General features: G+C 43.0%; 1 protein-coding gene across 1 annotated transcript in view; it reads left to right on the top strand.

Moving 5' to 3' along the window:
• Positions 1-307: 307 nt before the first annotated feature.
• FREM2 (FRAS1 related extracellular matrix 2) overlaps positions 308-19,159 on the top strand; it is a 143,082-nt gene continuing 124,230 nt past the window's right edge. Inside the window, exons 1-2 of the mRNA XM_027790674.2 lie at positions 308-5,561; positions 11,362-11,451. Of these exons, the coding sequence (XP_027646475.2) occupies positions 401-5,561; positions 11,362-11,451 (5,251 nt within the window). The 5' untranslated portion in view covers positions 308-400. The remainder of the gene's footprint in view (positions 5,562-11,361; positions 11,452-19,159) is intronic.

Raw genomic sequence — 19,159 nt, 5'->3', positions numbered from 1 at the left:
GCCCGCCTCCCCCTCCCGCCCCGTCCCCGCGCAGCCAGCGCCGCGCCCGGCGCTCTCCCGGCGCCTTCTCCTCAACAACCTGTTGAGGGGTCGGCGGAGGGAGGGGGAGGCTGTCCCCCACTACCTTGCGTGATTGGCAACCCGCTCTGTCCAATCGCGCCAGCCTGCCTCTCCCCCCGCGGGTGCCTATTGGCCGCTCGGAGGTACCGGGCAGGACTTCGCGGCTCGCGGGGCTCCCCTCCGGAGCGGGGCGCGCTTCTCTCAGACCGCAGCGTGTGCGTGAGGCGAGCGGGTCGGGGAGGGCGGTGTCGGCGGCGGGAGCGCGGCCGCCACTCGGCCCCTGCGGAGCGCGCACGCCGCTGCCGGGGGCTCCCGGCGCTTCGCTCCGCCGGCAAGGACGATGCAGGCTCTCCCCGCCGCGCCGCGGCGGCTGCCGGCCGGCTGGCTGCTGCTGGCCGGCTGCCTCTGGCTGGGGGCGCCGGAGCCGCCGGCAGGCAGCGGCGCGGTCTCCTCGCCGTGGGCGCCGGAGGCGGCCGCCGTGGTGGTGGCCAACCGCGGGCTACGGGTGCCCCTGGGCCGCTCCGCCTGGCTGGACCCCGCGTGGGACCTGGTGCTGCAGGTGCAGCCAGGTGACCGGTGCCACCTCACCGTGCTGGACGAGGACCCGCTGTGGCAGCGGCCGGGCCGCCTGAGCCCCCGGCGCTTCCCCTGCGACTTCGGGGCCCGCGAGGTGCAGTACGCCCACCTGGGCGGCCGCAGCCCCGCGCGGGACCGCGTCCGCCTGCAGCTGCGCTACGACTCGCCGAGCCGCGCCCTGGTGCTGCCCCTGGTGCTGGAGGTGGAGGTGCTCTTCACCCAGCTGGAGATCGTCACCCGCAACCTGCCCCTCACCGTGGAGCGCCTGCGGGGCACCAGCAACCCGCTGGACGCCCGCAGCCTGGAGTTCGCCTTCGAGCCGGGCCGGCAGCGCTGCCGGGTGGGGCTGCTGCCGCCGCTGGCCGGGCTGCCCCGCTACGGAGAGATCCTCAACTACCCAGCGGCGGCGGCCGCGGCGACGCCGCCGGCCGCGGGTGGGGAGGCGGCGGGGGGCGGCCCGGTGCCCACCTCCATGTGGGACTGCGAGGAGTTCCTGCGCCTGGGGCTGCGCTACCGGCACACGGCGGCCGGCGGCTCCCCCAACCGCGACCTGGTGCCGCTGGTGGCGGAGCTGCGGGAGGCGGCGGGCGGCGGGGCGCTGCTGAAGCGCGAGTACTTCCAGGTGCTGGTGCGTATCCGGGCCGGGACTGAGAACGTGGCCCCCAAACCCAGCTTCCTTGCCATGCTGATGATGGAGGTGGACCAGTTTGTCCTCACCGCCCTCACGCCCGACATGCTGTCAGCTGAGGATGCCGAGTCACCGCCGGACCTGCTGCTCTTCAACATCACCTCTCCCTTTGGCCCCGGTCAGGGCCACATGGTCAGCACAGACGACCGGAGCTTGCCTGTCTCCTCCTTCAGCCAGCGGGACGTGAGGGAGCTGCGCATCGCCTACCAGCCACCCACGGAAGACTCAGATCGGGAGCGGCTCTTTGAGCTCGAGCTGGAGGTACTGGATCCGGAGGGTGCTGCCTCAGAGCCTTTCGCCTTTGTGATTGTGGTGAAGCCCATGAACACCCTGGCACCTGTGGTGACCCGCAACATGGGCCTTGTGCTCTACGAGGGGCAGTCACGGCCTCTCTCAGGCCCGGGTCCCAGCCCCAACCTGGTGATCAGTGACGAGGATGACCTTGAACAGGTGCGGGTGAGTGTGGTGGCAGGGCTGAGACACGGCCACCTCACTCTCCTGCAGGACACCCCTGTGCCTGCTGCCCCTCGTAAACACTTCACAGTGGCTGAGCTGGCAGCAGGCCTGGTCATTTACCAGCATGACGGCAGCGAGTCTCCACTCAGTGACAACCTGGTGCTGCGGCTGGAAGATGGTGGCTCTCGCCACCGTGTTGAGTTCCTTTTCCCCATTACCCTGGTGCCCACCGATGACCAGCCACCCCTACTCAATGCTAACACAGGGCTGGCCATGGCTGAGGGTGAAACAGTGCCCATCACCACCCGTGCTCTTAGCGCCACTGACATTGACTCGCAGGATGCCATCCTGCTCTTCACAGTGGAGTCTGGCCCCACTGCTGGGCAGCTCCTCCTCCGTCAAGCACAGCCACCTCCTGGCTGGGAGGAGGAGGAGGAAGAAGATGAGGCCTTTTCTTGGAGGAGGGTGCAAGGTTTAGCAGGGAGCTCCCTAATCTATGAAAAGCCAGTAAGAGAGTGGCTGCAGCAGGACATTGTGGAGGGGCGTCTCTTTTACCACCACTTTGGGCCTCACAGCCCTGGCCCTGGGGTTGTGTTAGACCAATTCATCTTTAGAGTCCAGGATGACAATGACCCACCCAACCGCTCTGGGCCACAGACTTTTGTAATTCGAGTACATCCCATAGACAGGTTAGCCCCAGAGCTGCACAGTGGCAGCAGCCTGCACTTAATAGTTGCAGAGCAGCAGGTGACCCCACTGCGGAGGAAGCACTTATGTTACACAGATCAGGATTCAGGGGACCGTGAACTTCGCTACACGATAACCCAGCCCCCCACTGACACTGACACTAACCACCCTCCAGATGTATATGGTGCCCGCCTGGGATCCCTTGTGCTGACTGAGGATCACTCTGTGGAAGTTACCCACTTCACCCAAGCCCAGATCAATCATCACAAGATCTCGTACCGTCCTCCGCAGGAAGAACTGGGGGTGGCTCCTCATTTGGTTCAGTTTCAGTATCAAGTGCAAGATGCAGCTGGCAATGCAGCTGAAGGGACTTTCACCATCTACCTGCAACCTGTGGATAACCAGCCTCCTGAAATCACTAACACTGGCTTCACTTTGCCTGAGGGAGGCAGCCATGTTCTTAGTCCAACTGAGCTGGATGCCACTGACACGGACACTGAACTTGCCCATCTCAGATTTATCCTGACCCAGGCTCCTCGGTATGGCCAGTTGCAGCTTTCTGGGTACAGTTTGATTCCAGGAGGTGTCTTTGGCCTGGAGGATATCAGACAAGGGAGGGTGGTGTATGTGCACAGTGGAGCTGAGACCAACAGTGATACCTGCAAGCTTGATGTGACTGATGGTGTTCATTTTGTGCCAATCACACTGAAAATGAATGTGCACCCAGTTGATGATGAGGTTCCTACGCTACGGTTGCCCCCAGGCACCCTTGGTTCCTACCTGGATGTGCTGGAGAATGGTGTGGCTGAAATCACCGCGAATGTCATTCAGGGTACAGATGAGGATACAGATGACTTAATGTTGACCTTCATTGTAGAGGATCCTCCTCAGCATGGGAACATCCTGCTCCAAGGGGTGCCCGCAGAGAAATTTTCCCAGAGAGATCTGCTGGATGGTGCTGTAGTATATGCTCACACTGGTGGTGAAATAGGCCTTCTGCCCAAAGAAGATACCTTCAACCTTACCTTGTCTGACCTATCTGAGGAGTGGAGCATCAGGGGCAATGTTGTTCAAGGAGTTTCAGTCTTGGTGACCATTCTTCCTGTTGACAGTCAAGCCCCAGAGATTTTTCTAGGGGAGCAGTTCAAGGTAATGGAAGGTGACAAACAGGTCATTACTCCTGCTCACCTCAGGGCTGAAGATGTGGATACTCCACGTGATGATGTACTCTGCACCATTGTTGCTCAGCCCACATCTGGGTATGTAGAGAACATCTCTCCAGCCCCAGGATCTGAAAGATCCAGAGCAGGTGTGGCTATAAGTGCTTTTACTTTAAAAGACCTCCGTCAAAGGCATATTTTTTATGTCCAAAGTATACATAAGGGTGTAGAGCCTGTTGAAGACAGGTTTGCGTTCCGCTGTTCTGATGGCATTAACTTTTCCCAAAGGCACTTTTTCCCCATTGTCATTATGCCGATCAACGATGAAGAGCCTGAAATTTTTGTGCGAGAATTTGTTGTGATGGAAGGCATGAGCCTGGTTATTGATACCCCTATCCTTAATGCAGTTGATGCAGACATGCCTGCTGATGAGTTAATGTTCACAATCACCAGGCTTCCCAGGCATGGCCACATTGTGAACCAGCTGGTCAATGGAACTGTCCTAGTGGAAAGTTTCACCTTGGATCAGGTAACAGAGAGCTCCAACATACTCTATGAGCACGATGACTCTGAGACAAAGGAGGACAGTTTTGAGGTGAAACTCACAGATGGTAAACATACTGTCAGGAAAACAGTACTCATCATGGTTATTCCTGTAGATGATGAGACACCCAGAATGGCCATCAATGATGGTTTGGAGATTGAAATAGGGGAAACTAAAACTATTCATAACAGAATATTGAAGGCTACTGACCTGGATTCTGAAGACAAAACCTTGACGTATATTATAAGATATGGGCCAGGACAAGGCCTCTTACAGAGAATAAAGCCCTCAGGTGGAGTAGAGAATATCACCCTGGGGATGAACTTCACCCAAGAGGAAGTGGATAGAAACTTAATTCAATATATGCATTTTGGCCGAGAAGGAATTCGTGATCTCATCAAGTTTGATGTGACAGATGGAATAAATCCTCTCATTGACCGCTACTTTTATGTGACAATAGGTAGCATTGATATTGTCTTTCCAGATGTAATCAGCAAAGGAGTTTCTTTGAAGGAAGGAGGGAAGGTAACCCTTACTACTGATTTGCTTAGCACCAGTGACCTTAATAGTCCAGATGAGAACTTAGTTTTCACTATTACCAGAGCACCTGTTCGTGGTCATCTTGAATGTACAGATGAGCCTGGGGTACCCATCTCCACTTTTACTCAACTCCTATTAGCAGGCAATAAAGTCTATTACATTCACACTTCAGAAGATGAGGTGAAAATGGACAGCTTTGAGTTTGAGGTGACTGATGGCTATAACCCTGTATTTCGTACTTTCAGAATTTCTATCAGTGATGTGGACAATAAGAAACCTGTTGTCACAATCCATAACCTGGTGGTGACTGAAAATGAATACAAACTGATAACCCCTTTTGAACTGACTGCAGAAGACAGAGATACACCCGATGCTTTGCTAAAATTTATCATCACACAAATACCAGTTCATGGTCAGATCATGTTTAATAACTCCAAACCAGTCACCACCTTCACTAAACAAGATCTAAATGAAAATCTAATCAGCTACAAACATGATGGGACAGAATCAATTGAGGATAGCTTCTCTTTCACTGTTACAGATGGCACTCATACTGATTTCTATGTCTTCCCCAACACTGTGTTTGAAACAAGGAAACCTCAGACTATGAAGATTCGAGTAATGGCTGTGGACAACAGTGTACCTCAAATTGTAATAAATAAGGGTGCTCAGACTCTCCGTCTTCTGGCCACAGGTCACATTGGGTTTCAGATTACCAACAAGGTGCTCAGAGTGGAAGACAGGGACAGTTTACACGTTACCCTTAAGATCAGAATTACGGAGGCTCCACGCCATGGCTTCCTGATCCACCTGGGGAAAGGCAACCATAGCATCAGCCAGTTCACCCAAGGTATTACAATACAATGCAATGCTTTCTTTAGATCCCTGGAAACATGCTTTTTCATGCTAAACTCTATAATAATTGATGGGAGAAACTTTCCAACAGTGAGCTTATTTATAATGGCTTTATTACTTTTTATTTCTGTTTATTATTTATTGTGTCTATGACAGCTTTAAATAGGAAAGGGGGTCTACTGGATAAACGCTGAATGAAGGAGCATCTTCACTTTGCAGAGCTTACAGTCCAAATAACTGTGATTTGGACTTCCTGTCAGTGATAGAAGTTTGTATAACAGCATTGGGCTGCACATGGTTCCAGATCTTTAGAGGCTGAGTGCCTTCTTTAAACAGTTTTATTTAGAAAATGCTACAGGAGTGGCCAAGCTATTCTTAACTAATGGTCATACCATGGTATCAGTTGCTATACAGTCTGAGCACACTTAACTGTAAAAGCAAAATCATTTCCCAAACATGAGGAAATAATATGAGTGCATTTGTTGCCTTAATTACACAAATCTTAACCACAAAACGTTTGTGGTAAATTAAAATGTAATGTAAATGTTTTACAATTATGTCAGTGGTACTTACTTTTTACATGGAACTAAAATGCTAGGTGGTATAAGTAGAATGAAAACCACACGTGCTGTATGTTCTGAAATAAAGCCTTAACACAGGGCTATGAGGTAACCTAAAACAGGAAGCATTAGCTGTTCTCCAGGGAATTTTTTATGTTACTTTGCAGTGAGTTAATAGCTTGTTAATTAACAATGAAATGAAGTTTCTTGGAGCCTTCTGCAGCTGTGGACTTGGAGACAGCACAACAGCATAGAGACTCAAAGTTAAAGGGGCTCAGGCAGGCTGGGCTGTGTAGGTGGTAAGGCTAGAGGTGAATGCTTGTAGTTGGCTGTATTTCATTTCACAGAGCCCATACTGGCATGTGTCCCGTGTTACAGTCTCGGCTGTAGTGATGTTCTTGTCAGATATACTAAATGTTGCAAACAGGCCTGATGAGCTTTTGAATGGCTGGGTTGCCCTGAGGTTTGCAGCGTCAGTGCAAAAAAGAGGTGGAGGAGGGACTAAACCATGTCTAAGCTTTGGGAACCACCACAGCTCCTTAAATGTAAGGCTTCAGTAGTGAACTGTGAGTAGTATCAAGAATATTGTCAGAATAAGTGAGAAACAGATGAGAATGGGAGTAAGCAAATAAAGAGATTATCACTTCTTTAGTGGGTTTCTCTTAACATTGGAGAACATAGAATTATTGAGTGAGTGTTTCTTGAAAGCAGACTGATGCATAGCACAGTGATATCCCGTTTTTTTCACGGAGGCAGGGCACTCAGGATAGGTACATATTCCGTTCTTTTTTGTGCCATGTGGCCAGGCATACATTTTTAGCCAGATGACCAAACTGAAGTTGCTACTTGGCTTTCAATTGGCAGTCTGACCATGTGGCATGCTCACTGATCTGCATGCAGGCTTTCTTAATATCCCAGGACTGCCCGAGCTGGGTGAAAAGCCTGCAACCCTTAGGGAAAAATTGTTTTTAAAGCTAGTGAAGATTCCCACAAAGTGATATAACTTCACAGGTTCCCTGACAGTACTGGCATAAGCACTCGTAATTTCTGTTATGAGTGTTTTTAAGAAATACAGATTTTTTCAATAATTTTGTCCTTTGGCCTCTATGAGTGAATACCTCCTGAGTATCTGTGTGTTATTTCTGTGGTATCTCTTTTCTCAGCTTCCTGAATGCTTTTTATAATGTTTTGTATTTTATGAAGCAAACACATAAAAATGTCTTAGGAATGCAGGGCCAAGCACTTGAAGGAGAAGAGGTGTCTGGAAAGGCTGTGTGAAAGGCAGAAAGCATCAGGCTCATGCAGGGATAATACATCTGCCGAGGACAGGAAAAGAGAACTTGCTGGAAGTCGTAGAGCAACTTGGGAGTGAAAGTCAGGGATCTTTCCCTGCACTGTCTTTTCCTTTCCCTTTTTCCTCAGATGCTGTCTTGTCTGCAGCTGCTTTGGGTATGGGAGAGGTTGTGAGTGGCAGGGAGACTGAAATACTTGGCTGAACCTAGAAGGCTACAGTTTTGAGAAGTAATGTGAGACACAGAGGTCATATGTAGACTAAGCTGCATACTTAAAGCTCTCTGGGCGTAGTTCACTATTGTCCCTCACCTTGTGGCCCACTACCATTAATGTGCAAAGCACTGTCAAATCCAGAGTAGTGAATTTATGCATATTTCATGCTTCTGCTATGCTGAAACAAATAATTACCTATTATTGTTCATGATAGGAGTAAACAAGACCAGTTTTGTCATATTCTTAATGTTCCTAATATAAGTGCAGATTTTGCAACCAGCCATGAGTAGTAGTGTTGACTTTTGGATGCTCCTGTATTGATGGTTGGACCTGCTGTTATACACTTTATTTTTATGTTTTTATGTCCTCCCTTTTTAAGGGTTCTATGCTGCCATGCAGGGCAACTTCTTACAAAATGCTGAATAGTTCCAGTTTCGTTAACGTGCGGGTCATGATAGGGCTTGTAAAACATCATTACAGTCCTCCAATTTATGTTGGAAGGGACCTCTGGAGGTCATTTGTCCAAGCTTTACTGAAAACTGGGCCAGCTTTGAAGTCATGTAAATGAGGCTGTTCAGGGTCACATGCAGATCAATTTTGAAAGCTGCTCAATAGTTTGTGAGGTCCATCCTAATACTCTACCACCTCACACTCCAGTTCCTTGGATTTGGGTATGTGGTTGTATGAACAGGCAGCCTGACCACTTTGAGCAAGATAACATTGATGAAACAAGATTCATTGTGTGCAAGCAGCTTAAGCGGTTTGTTTTTTCAGATTGCCTGTAACTGAGAGGGCAGAGTGATTGTTTAGCAAACAGCTTTCTGCCTCATGCTTGAGATTAATTTTCAGTATCTGCCTGGTGCTAGAAAGGAAATTAGCCTAGCTTGCCAGATGAGCTAAAAGCCTCCAGTCAAAGTGTGGTTGTGCACAATATAGTATGTCCAGGAGATTTGTTGTGTATTTTGTTCAGGAACAACCAGTGCGGATCTTTCCAATTAATATACATCAAATACTTCTGCCACAAGTAGGTAATCTTTTGCTTGTGAGGCTCATAGAGTTGATTTGGATTGCTCAAAGGGGTTATTAGAGTATGGAAGAATTAACTTCTTGATAAAAGGTCTCTGGATTCTGCAAATAGTTGGTGCTTTTTATTCTTTTCTATTTAATTGTTAAAATAATCTGAATAAGAGACAGGCAAGTGACAGTAGCAAAATAAAATATTCTTAAAATGCATTAAGCAGTTTCTAAGTTTATTCAAGTACTACCTGTTACTTCACACTACACCTGAAAACAGCACTTTTAATTCATTATTATTTCTTTGTGCTTTGTATGTACAATTTGGTGATAGTAAATGCAGAGAAAACGTAAAGAAAAACACTTGCCACATGGTAATTTCTAGTCTAGTGCTGTCCTAGGGCAAAAATATACACAAAGAATAGTGTGCATGCATAATCATACTGCACTCACCTCTGCAAGTCAGGGCTGGAATTTGTTCATAGCAGATATTCATTAAGATTAGATAATTTGTTTAAAAGTAGGGAAAGTCTGTTAGGGAACTACAAAGTCTTTCACATTTAAAAAGCTTCAGTGGTATATAACAAGTAGGTAGGTAGCTGATGTCACAAAGTGTGATGGACTGCAGAGCACTGCTTTGGGAGGCCCCAGTCCCACACGAGTAGGTTTGTAAGGGGCAGGTCACATCCCACAGCTCTGCAGGTGTGCTGAGGGAAGGTGGCAGGGAAGAAGTAGTGGAGAGTAAGGATCTGCCTTGGCAATAATATAGCTAGGTTGATGTATCAGCACTCCATGTAGCCTCCTGAGGCCAAAGGTATCCACATGGCTACTCCTGCCAAATACACAAGCCAAATCACTTGCAAGCAGTGATTTTATTCAACATTCACTCCTGATAATGCTTTTTATCATCTTTGTTAGGCAAGTGTTTTCAGAGAGGCAAGTGAACTATGTTGTGAAGTGCATTTGTTTCTTAAATAATATATAGTAATGTATGTAGCCTTTAATAATCATATCAGTTTTACAGAATTTTAAATTATAAACCCCAGTGTAGTGGAAATAATTGTGGGGGTTTTTTTAAACTGAAAATTATGTTGGATGGATTTCAAAATTGTGTTGGAGAATTCCAATATCAGATGAATATTTAGCAGGCACTGTAGTTATACAGTAATGAATTATGCTTACAACTAGACAAATTTTAATATAACTAGCATAACGTAATCAACTGTGAAAGAAGAGCATAGAATTGCTCAAGTGACTCTGAACATATTCTTAATGAACAGAAAACAGGTCATTCCTTTGCAATTCTTTTGACAAAATTAAGATGTTTGGATGACGAGGGGCTTTTTTTGATGAGGTGGCCCTGGTCCTGCAAACACTGGCTCAAGTACTTATCTTTATGTGTGTTGGAACCATGGAGTTTGATAAGGCTACCCACATGGGCAGAGCTGAGTATTTGTGCAAGTGTTTGCAGGATGAAAGATTTATTTGCTCCGCTGGCATGAAGAGGCATTTGCGTCCTCTTTACAGCCCCATGAATTTTTGATCTTTAACTTTCAAACATTTATGGAAGAGATTCTTCAGTGACATATATTTCCTGATAATGCTCTTAACTTGTTTGCCCTGGAAGATGCCTGGCTACTTTTGGAACTGAGGATTTTGAGGAGCTCTAACAAAAGTGCTTTTGGCTTCTTTTTACTAATGCATCTGGCTAACATGGGAGGAGAACTTGGGTGGTACTTCAGCTCTACTTGAACGCTATTAATTTCTATCACTTTTTCTTAAAATGTGTATCAGACATGGATTTTTACCAACAACAGTCTTTCAAAGGAAGTGACAAAAATTGGTTTTCATTTCTCACCACTACTCAAGAAAACAAAAAAACACAATAGTAATATTTCTTTACCTTTTACATACTTTCTTTGCTGTAATTGATGATTCAGAATTGTGCACTGAAGTTTTTCTTGCTGAAGTCTTGTCTGTCTGATTGCACCTGTTTGGGTTCTTAAAAGAGCCGATCACACTAAGTGTTTGAGCACTATTTATGATGGTTCATATAGATTATATGCCATGTCCTTTGAAAACATGCTGATAAGGAAGGATGGTCTGGTGGAGAGAGCATTTTTGTGGAAAACTAAAGAGACTGAGTTCTCTCTATAGCAGAATGTATAGAGATATCCTGTCCTAGAGGCAGACTACATGACAGAAATAATCTAGTTCTAGGGGTGGGAGGGAGGGGTTGTGTGAACTAATTTGTCTTGCCTCTTGAATGAAGGGTAGAAATTAACATAGAAGATACCCTGTGTTTTGCTCCTGTTTCACCCACAGTTTTTCTATGACCTCTACAGTACTTCTCAGGCTGAAGAAGGACAGAATTGATATCTTAGTGGCAATACACCTCTGTTTAAGAAAATGCACCACTAAAAATATGAAATAGTTCTGACTATTGATCCATGTCTTTACATTTCCTTTCAGTTCTTTCTGTAAATACATCTTAAAAGAAAGAGGGCACTGGGAAGGGGGAAGTAAAGGGAGGGAGAATGAATGGTATCTGTAAAACTTCAGTGCTGTTAGTACTGAAATTCCTGAGCTTTGCTGAAGAACCTTGGTGCCTCTCTGGTGAAGCTAAACTATTTAATACATGTCAAGTTTTTCTATAAAAACAATTTCCTATCTTCAGCATTTAAAATAACATATAATTTTCCTGACTCTTTCCAGCTGATATTGATGATATGAAGATATGCTATGTTTTACGAGGGAGTGACAATGCCACCAGTGACAGTTTTCATTTCATGGTTGAAGACGGTGGTGAGTACTCATAAGATCTGTGCTTTTGTTGTTCTTGAAAGAGTTTAAGTATACTCTGGGAGTTTAAGAACATTGAGTTTAATAAAGGGAAGTCCAAGTTACCTCTTGAATATGAGTTTTGTTATGACTTTCCCATGTTGTGACCTGTTCCTTGTCTTGATTACAGAGGTGTTGGTAAAACGGTAGTTACATCTAATGAAAAAACACTCAACCTACTCTAGCAAGGAAGGGAAATTGTCTAAGTCTACTCAGATACCTGGGCTTTCTGTAGTTTTACCTTTGTATTCCATGTCCAGGCTCTTTACATAGAAATTCTCATAAGTTTTTTATCTTGAGAAACTTTCTAAGTTTTGATTTGCAGTTATGGTTGCCTGCCTTTTTAAAGGTTCCAGCTATAAGCTATTCATATGGATACATTGTCTATAATAAACATGTTGCATAGAGTTCAAGTTGTGATTCTACCTCCTTAACATAACAGAATCCTCAATGGCTTGTCAAAGATCTTTGTCAGTTGACTGATGTGATGTGTCCTGACTAATATTATTTTGTAGGATTGTGGAGGATGCAAAACAATAGAATAAAAACAAATTGAGAATACTGACATATACTTGATTGAGAAGAAAAAAAATGTAGTTGGGTTTTTTTTGTTTGTTTTTAAAGAACAAAGAAAGAACAGTTTAAAGGGCAAACAAAAACATTAATGGGCTTTTTGTTTTGTTCCCCCCCCCCAATCCAAATTCTGTACTTAGTGTGGATATTCCTAAATGTAGATATTCCTGTGTATGGTAAGATATGACTAGATTATGTTACGTTAATACCTTTTTAAATATGTGATACAGCTCTATGAGTAACTGGCAATGAATTGTATTAGTTGATTTAATAATATACTTCTTAGGAAAAATGCTTCAAGTTAGCTTATTTTTAGCTCATGTGTATGCAGTTTGTGTTACTGCTTTACAAGAGGCATGGCCAATTAATGGTATTAAGATCAGTGGACAGGGATTTATCCTGTCTTTCACAGACTGAACAGTTTTGCCACCATCTACCATTTCTGGAAGTGGTATATTAAAGCTTGTTCTCCTGTTCATTGTGCTGGACAAGCATAGAAGAGACAGTACCTCTAGAGACTTCTGCAAATGTCTTTGCAAATCTTTGCTACATCAGAGAACAAGGGGTGAGACAAGAGTTTGTAACACTTATTTTCCTTAAATATTTTATTTAAGGAAACCTGAGATATAGGTTAGAGAAATGTAAAGCTAAGTAAAGATAACGGAGCACAGAGTGCTAGATTTTATTAGGGATACCATCATTTTCTTATGAAAGGTGTCACCACATTGTGACATTGTTCATGATTTTCAAGTTGTTCTTCTAGTAGGTTAAACAAATACTCAGTCTTGATATGTTTCAAAGTTTCATGTGATGGGAGTAATTAAAGCTGAATAAAGTTTGCTCTCAGCAACCTGATTAACATCAGTTCTTAAAACGGAGATTCTCCTTGTTAACCCGATGTTTGTGAGACTTCTCTCCATGCTACTTGAACACTTTCTAGTGGCAAATATGTAGTTAAAGTAGATTGCACTTAATATATTCCTACTCTATACCAAGAATTTTTGTTTCATTGGAAAGCTTACCTGCCACATCTGCTTCTACTTGGCAGAGTTGTAACAGCCTGTCAATTTGTAACAGAATGCTATTTTTCATAATACAAAGTATCATTATGATAACAAGGTGGTGGTTGATTTTTTTAGAGCCTTTGGAACCTGCAACTATCTCGCAGACTACTTAGCTAGATGGTGAGATGGTCTTTGCTTTCCTAAGGCTTATTTGTTAGCACAGTGAAAAATGAGCTGTGTTGCATTTCAGAATATTTCTGGTTTTCTGCTTGACTGAGGATCATAAAATGGCATTTAAAAGAGATAAAGTTGTGATCAAAACATTAATATTTGTCTGACTGAAATAACTCAAATTTATTAGAAGTGCCTTTAGAATCTGTACAGGGGTGAAAAATCCAGCAATTTAATCTAGCTATATTTCCACCCTCTTCAGCAAAATATCAAAGCCAGTGTTTTGCAGCTCAGCTATATTTTGGCAGAATTTCAGTGGTACCAAGACTATTGTTTTAGTGTTTTTGATTTTAAGCCAGGCCATACTAAGGGACTACGCACAAGATCAGAGTGAAAGATGCAGCACAGACTACCAACATCCACAGTAGAATTTCAGACTTCTGTCTTCTGTATCAGGAATTCTGCAGTAATAGCAAGTTTGTGATGGCTACTATACCATGCCTAATGCTGTAAATGAAATAAGTGTGACTTCATTTAAGCTGAATTGTGCCATAGTCCATGAGTGATCCAGTTGAAATCAGGAGGGATTTCAAAATGTGATTCAGTGATAGAATATGTGTTCATATAATTCAGCTTTATGTTATTTCACATAAGTTTAAAAAAAAAAATAAGGCGCGTCTTGCAACCCAAATATTTTATACCTTCCAGTCGTCTCACGCCCCAGCGAAGGCAACCTACAACACCAGTCACTGCTCTCTTCAAATAGCATGAATCAGAAAGTTGATTTTGTCCCATACCTCTAGTGTTGCCTGTAAAAAACTTTTCTGTGTGTCTTGGAATATTTGTTCATGGTCTATAAACTGCAAATAAGAGCAGAGCAACATGATTTTCTCTAGCTCCATCTTTTGATGGTTGATCTGCCCCACTCATTATACCATGACTTCTGCAAACAAATGCAGAAACTCTTTTGTCAGCCTCTTAAATGATGACAGTCCTATTAAGGCCCAAGTCTGTTATTTCAGGCAGGTGCCTGGAGGCCAAGTACAAGGAGCCATCAAACTGCTCTGGTGTGAATTTTGTTGTGGATCTGGAATTTTGTTTATCTTCTTACATGTGGCTAGCATTTATGATAACTTAGGGCAACAGCAGACTAGGTGGGTAAGTGAGGGGAAAAGAGCCAAGTCGGCACTCTGGCAGCTTTGGACCCCTTGCCTGCTCAGTTTCTCACAGTGGGAGTGAGTGCTGTGCTGCTTATGGAATTGTGACCTGGGGTCTGAAAGCATGAAATATGGTAGTGGGACAAACTGGCCAAGGGAGAAAACTGCAGTTTAGACAAATGGAGAATAGCTCATGGATTATTGCTATCTTGTGATAACTTTCCAGTTAAAACTAAGAAGAACAGAAATGGGCTCAATTATGAAAAGAAAGGAAGGCCTTTTAAGAATAAAAGGAAAGAACCTTTAGGACTGTAATTCACAAATGAGAGCATAGGCCTGCTGTATTCAAACCAAAATTAGAGGATTCACCAGAAAGAACTGGTTGAGGTTTTAAGCTTTGAAGGAGTCTTACTGTCAGTATCAATTATCTACATATGTATGGCTGTAGTGCTTTTCTGGCTTTAAATGGCATGTTTCCTAAAGAGTGATTAAGAAGTGAAATAAATTGAATGCAATTCAGTCATTTATCAGCACTAATATTTTTAAGGATAGAAGAGGGTTTTATTCATCATGTTTAGGGATTTAGCCTCAAGATGATCTGCTATAAATTGGGTGAGCCCTTGCATTTCCGTCAGAACAAGAAGACACTAGTATATCAGATGCTGCTGAGTTAGCCGTGTGATGTTTTGAAAGAACTACCATAGTTCATATTAACAATTTACACTTTATTTTGAATTTTAATCTTGAAATGGTCATGTGGAGACCTGTTGATACTGGAAGGTGTTATGAATCTATTTTAGCAAAACCTTGAAGAAAGTGTGGAATTTGGTTTTTCACAATAGTTGCACAGTAGTGTCAGCTGAATCTCTTTCCTCAGAAGTGGCCTCCACATTCCATTAACAAGGTGAAGAAAAAATTCTTCTTGGCAAGTGTAAGCATGTGACAGTGGTGATTCTTGATGTTTATATTATTAAATTCTTAATTCAATGATTAGTAAAGGAACCAATAGTACTAGAAGGCAGGGAAAACAGTGGGGTTTTTTCCTGTGAGGAAGGGAAAAAAAGGAAATCCAGACTGACAGTTGAACTGGATGTATTTGTGTTATGTAAATTTGCACACTATTGAGAGACTTGCTAGATTGAAGAAAAAGATCCCGCTGAAAATGCTTGAGCCTTTTAATTAGCGAAAAACAGACTTACAGAGTAACTTAAATCTGATATACATAATAAGAAGTTGCAGTGTCTGCAGCAACTTCATATTACTGATAGCTCAAGGAATGTATGATATATGTATGGCATTACCAAATATATGCATAGAGTTGGTGCTTCAGCTATGCAAAATGGCACTAATCTGTACAGAATGAAAGTTGACACAGAAATTAGCTGCAGTGCATAGAGCGCTTGTGCCTGTCAGAAAACTGCAGGCTACAATTTCATGCTACATCCCTTGTGAGTTGTCGGAAGCATTTTTACTCCTTACATGAGAAACTAGCACTGAAAATACACAGTTAAAACTGAAGTTCATTGTTTACTTTCACGTTATACTCTGCTTGTCTGAGTTTATTTGATGTCACTGCAGTAAGTCATAGTAATTGAGTAAGAATATGGATCTAAATGCCTACCTATCCAATCTGTAGAAGGTATTTTCTCCTGAAATGTGCTGTTTCAAATAATGTGAAACTGGTTGAACTGGTTTAAGGTAAATTTTTGGCCGGGTTCTGCTGATTGTGTAGAGTAAAGCAAACATACCCCAAAGCTGGCACTAAACTCAAACCCTAGCGCAAACCCCATACCTTCAGAGGCAGTATCAGAGTCAAATAGATTCCCTTGCCCAGCAATGGGTTTGGGACTGGGGTAGCAGTACTACAGTAGTGTGCTGAATGCCAGTTAAAGAGTAGAGCTTTTCTGTAAAGGACTATTGTTGTCTGTATTTTTGCTTCACATAAAAAAAATTCTTTATTCTATTTAGGTGTTGTGGATACCTCTGAAATGCTCAAGTTCAGACCATGTAAAGTCAGTAAAGGAATGTTCATATCTTCAAAATAGTGATCTGTCCCCAGATATTTTTAAAATATCACCTTTTCCTTGACCTGCTTGTTGCTTGGCTAGTGCTCTCATCACATTAGTCTGCCTTGCTTGTTCTTCCTCTTCCCCTTTCTGTCTTCTGAAGATTCGGAAACTTCTCAAGCAGGATTGCAGAACTCATGGAAGAAATTAGCGTTATGTGACTCAGTATTTTTTTGTTGCAAGAGGCTGTTGCCATATTAACAATATTTTGCATCACAAAGTCAGTTCCATTAAATTTTCTTGTTCTGAGGAAAATAAATGAGATAACCCTGACATTTGGTTTTTTTGAGCCTGGAGCATTATAAAAAACAACCAAACAAAAAACCCCTCAAAAACCCCACCACAAACCACATGTAAGGGGGAAACTCATTTTTCTGTTCAGCCATTATCTGTTTTACCTAAGTCCCTTCTTTGCTCAGTGCTCAAGTGGAGTCTTCCAAACTGCTTCTTTAGGACTGCTAAATGGTGTCTTGCAATACAGTGCCTCAAGTGTAGAATGCTTTCAGAGGAAGTAATGACAGATTATCATGGCTGTTTTAGGAATGTGAGGATCATTAGGGAAGGAAAGAAACAAGACTTTTTTCCTTTTTTTGTGTTTTTTTGGGGGTTTGGGTTTTGTTTTGGTTTGGTTTGGTTTTTTTCAGGCTCTTTGGCAAGCTTTTCTAACTTAAAGCCAAAGCATAGCAGAGCCAGGGCTCACTGAAACTGGTGATTTACATCATTAGCTAAATCTCATTTAAACTTTTCATTACAGATCCTTAAATGCCTTTACACAGCACTGCATTTTCCTGTACTAACGTTTGGTTAAATTTCCATTGAAGAAAGAGTCTTTCAAAAACAATTCCCTGAAGTTAGCCTTTAAACTTAATTTCTGGGAAAACTTTTTAGAGTTTTCCCAGATATGTTTATGCAAGAAATTAAAGAAGTACTGTTCTACTGCTTAGAGAAAACTTCCATTACATTTCTGAAATATAATTATTTCATCTGTCATCCTTCATGTTACTAAATTAAAAGTATATTTTTAGGAATTTTACCATTCTGGTATGCTTCATTCATTTCTGAGAGAATAATATTACACTTCTGAGTATAAATATTAAACTAAAACAGTTGTCAGTGCTGCTTTTCAAAGCTGTAACACTGATGTATTTTCCTGGGTGGGCTACAGTAATAGTGTAGGAAGAGGTATTTTGGACTCAATACCTGACAGTTCTTAAAGAAGCAGACTGGTAAAGTATCATTGGGAATTATTTGCAGCATCCTTGCTTGACCTCACATATGGCATTTGGGCTCACTCGTCTTGGCAAGAAACATCAACTACATCTATCTTTATCTTAAAAATGAGGGCATCAGATGTTGGTGGTACATTTTCCATCATTTGCCAAGTACTGTATTGGATTCTGGTCTGTTGCCAGGCTTGTTGCTGCTGTTTTGATATACTCTAGGTTGTTGTCCAAACAATTTTCCATGTGTCACACTTCTTACTCTAAGTATTACCAGGGGATTTAAACAGTAGTATGACACTACAGTTTATAAAAAAAACCCAAACCAAACAAAAAAACCTCAAACCTCAAAATAAACCTTTCTGTAAATAAAAAATTAGTTCATGAGGGCATTGTTGTGAATGTGGCTGCAAGGTCACAGCAAAATTAATCTCTGTTAAAGTGCACAGGAGTAAAAGATGATTATATGGGGTATACAGAAAGTCTAGTAGAAGCCTTACTAATCTCAGTGGAAAGATTTTAATTGTCTTCTGTACCAGTTATATTGGTTTCTTTGTACTGGTGTTTTAGACTGACTGATGGAAATGATGGAATTTTCTGTTTCTAATTTGAATATCACCTTATCCGCCAAATATATATATATGAAAGAAGGTCTGCTTTGTCGGGCTAAACCAAAATGTTTTTTGAAAAGCAAAAAAAAGTAGTTTCATTTGGCAAGTCAGTTTTTGTTTGTTTTTAATTATTTGGGTTCTAATGGTGATTTTATCCAAAGGCAAAGCTTTCCTCTGCTCCCCGTCCTGGATTATTGGTCATTTTTTAACACAAGCAAAGCAGCGTGATTGAAGGGGTGGATTTAGGTACTGTTTTGGATTAGGAAAGAGGAGGCAATTGTGGGTTTAATTGCCTTTTATACACAAGTTAGGACACTTTGTCCAAACATGGAAGTCTTGACTGCAATTCCTTCCTTCATTTCAGAGACTTTGAACCCATACCCACCATAATGTGTCCTCACCTATATTCTGGCCAGTTTTGTGTTCATTTTCTGTTTGCTGCCCATGTATACGAATTCTTAATTACTCATTGGAACACAGCCTGTACTCTGATGTTCCACTTTGCAACTAAGTGCTGTTAGCATGGGCCCCACAAATTCTGTCTCATTTTTTGTGTGTGTTCCTCCTCTCTTTTTCCCTCTATATTTCTCCTTTTCTGCTAATACTTGCTATGTTTCATAGAATAAAATGGCTTGAACAGGCCAATTAGGAGCAGTGCATTCCAGAATAGCACTTAAGCTGGTGGCTTATATCAGAGTTTAGGGCAGGGAGATTTTGATTCCATTTCTCTTTGAGTCAGGGCCAATAGTCTTGTCTCCATGTAGAATGAGCACGCTGACTGTTGGCTAAAAGGGAACTGTCTCCAACACCATCACCTGGTGATAGGTATTTTCCTAGTTTTAAGCTGAGATGACTGGCAGAATAATCACA

The sequence above is a fragment of the Falco peregrinus genome, chromosome 4 (genome assembly GCF_023634155.1).
Source record: "Falco peregrinus isolate bFalPer1 chromosome 4, bFalPer1.pri, whole genome shotgun sequence".
Taxonomy (NCBI): Eukaryota; Metazoa; Chordata; class Aves; order Falconiformes; family Falconidae; genus Falco; species Falco peregrinus.
The sequence above is the reverse complement of the archived record's forward strand: the minus strand, read 5'-3'. Positions and strand labels throughout refer to the sequence as shown.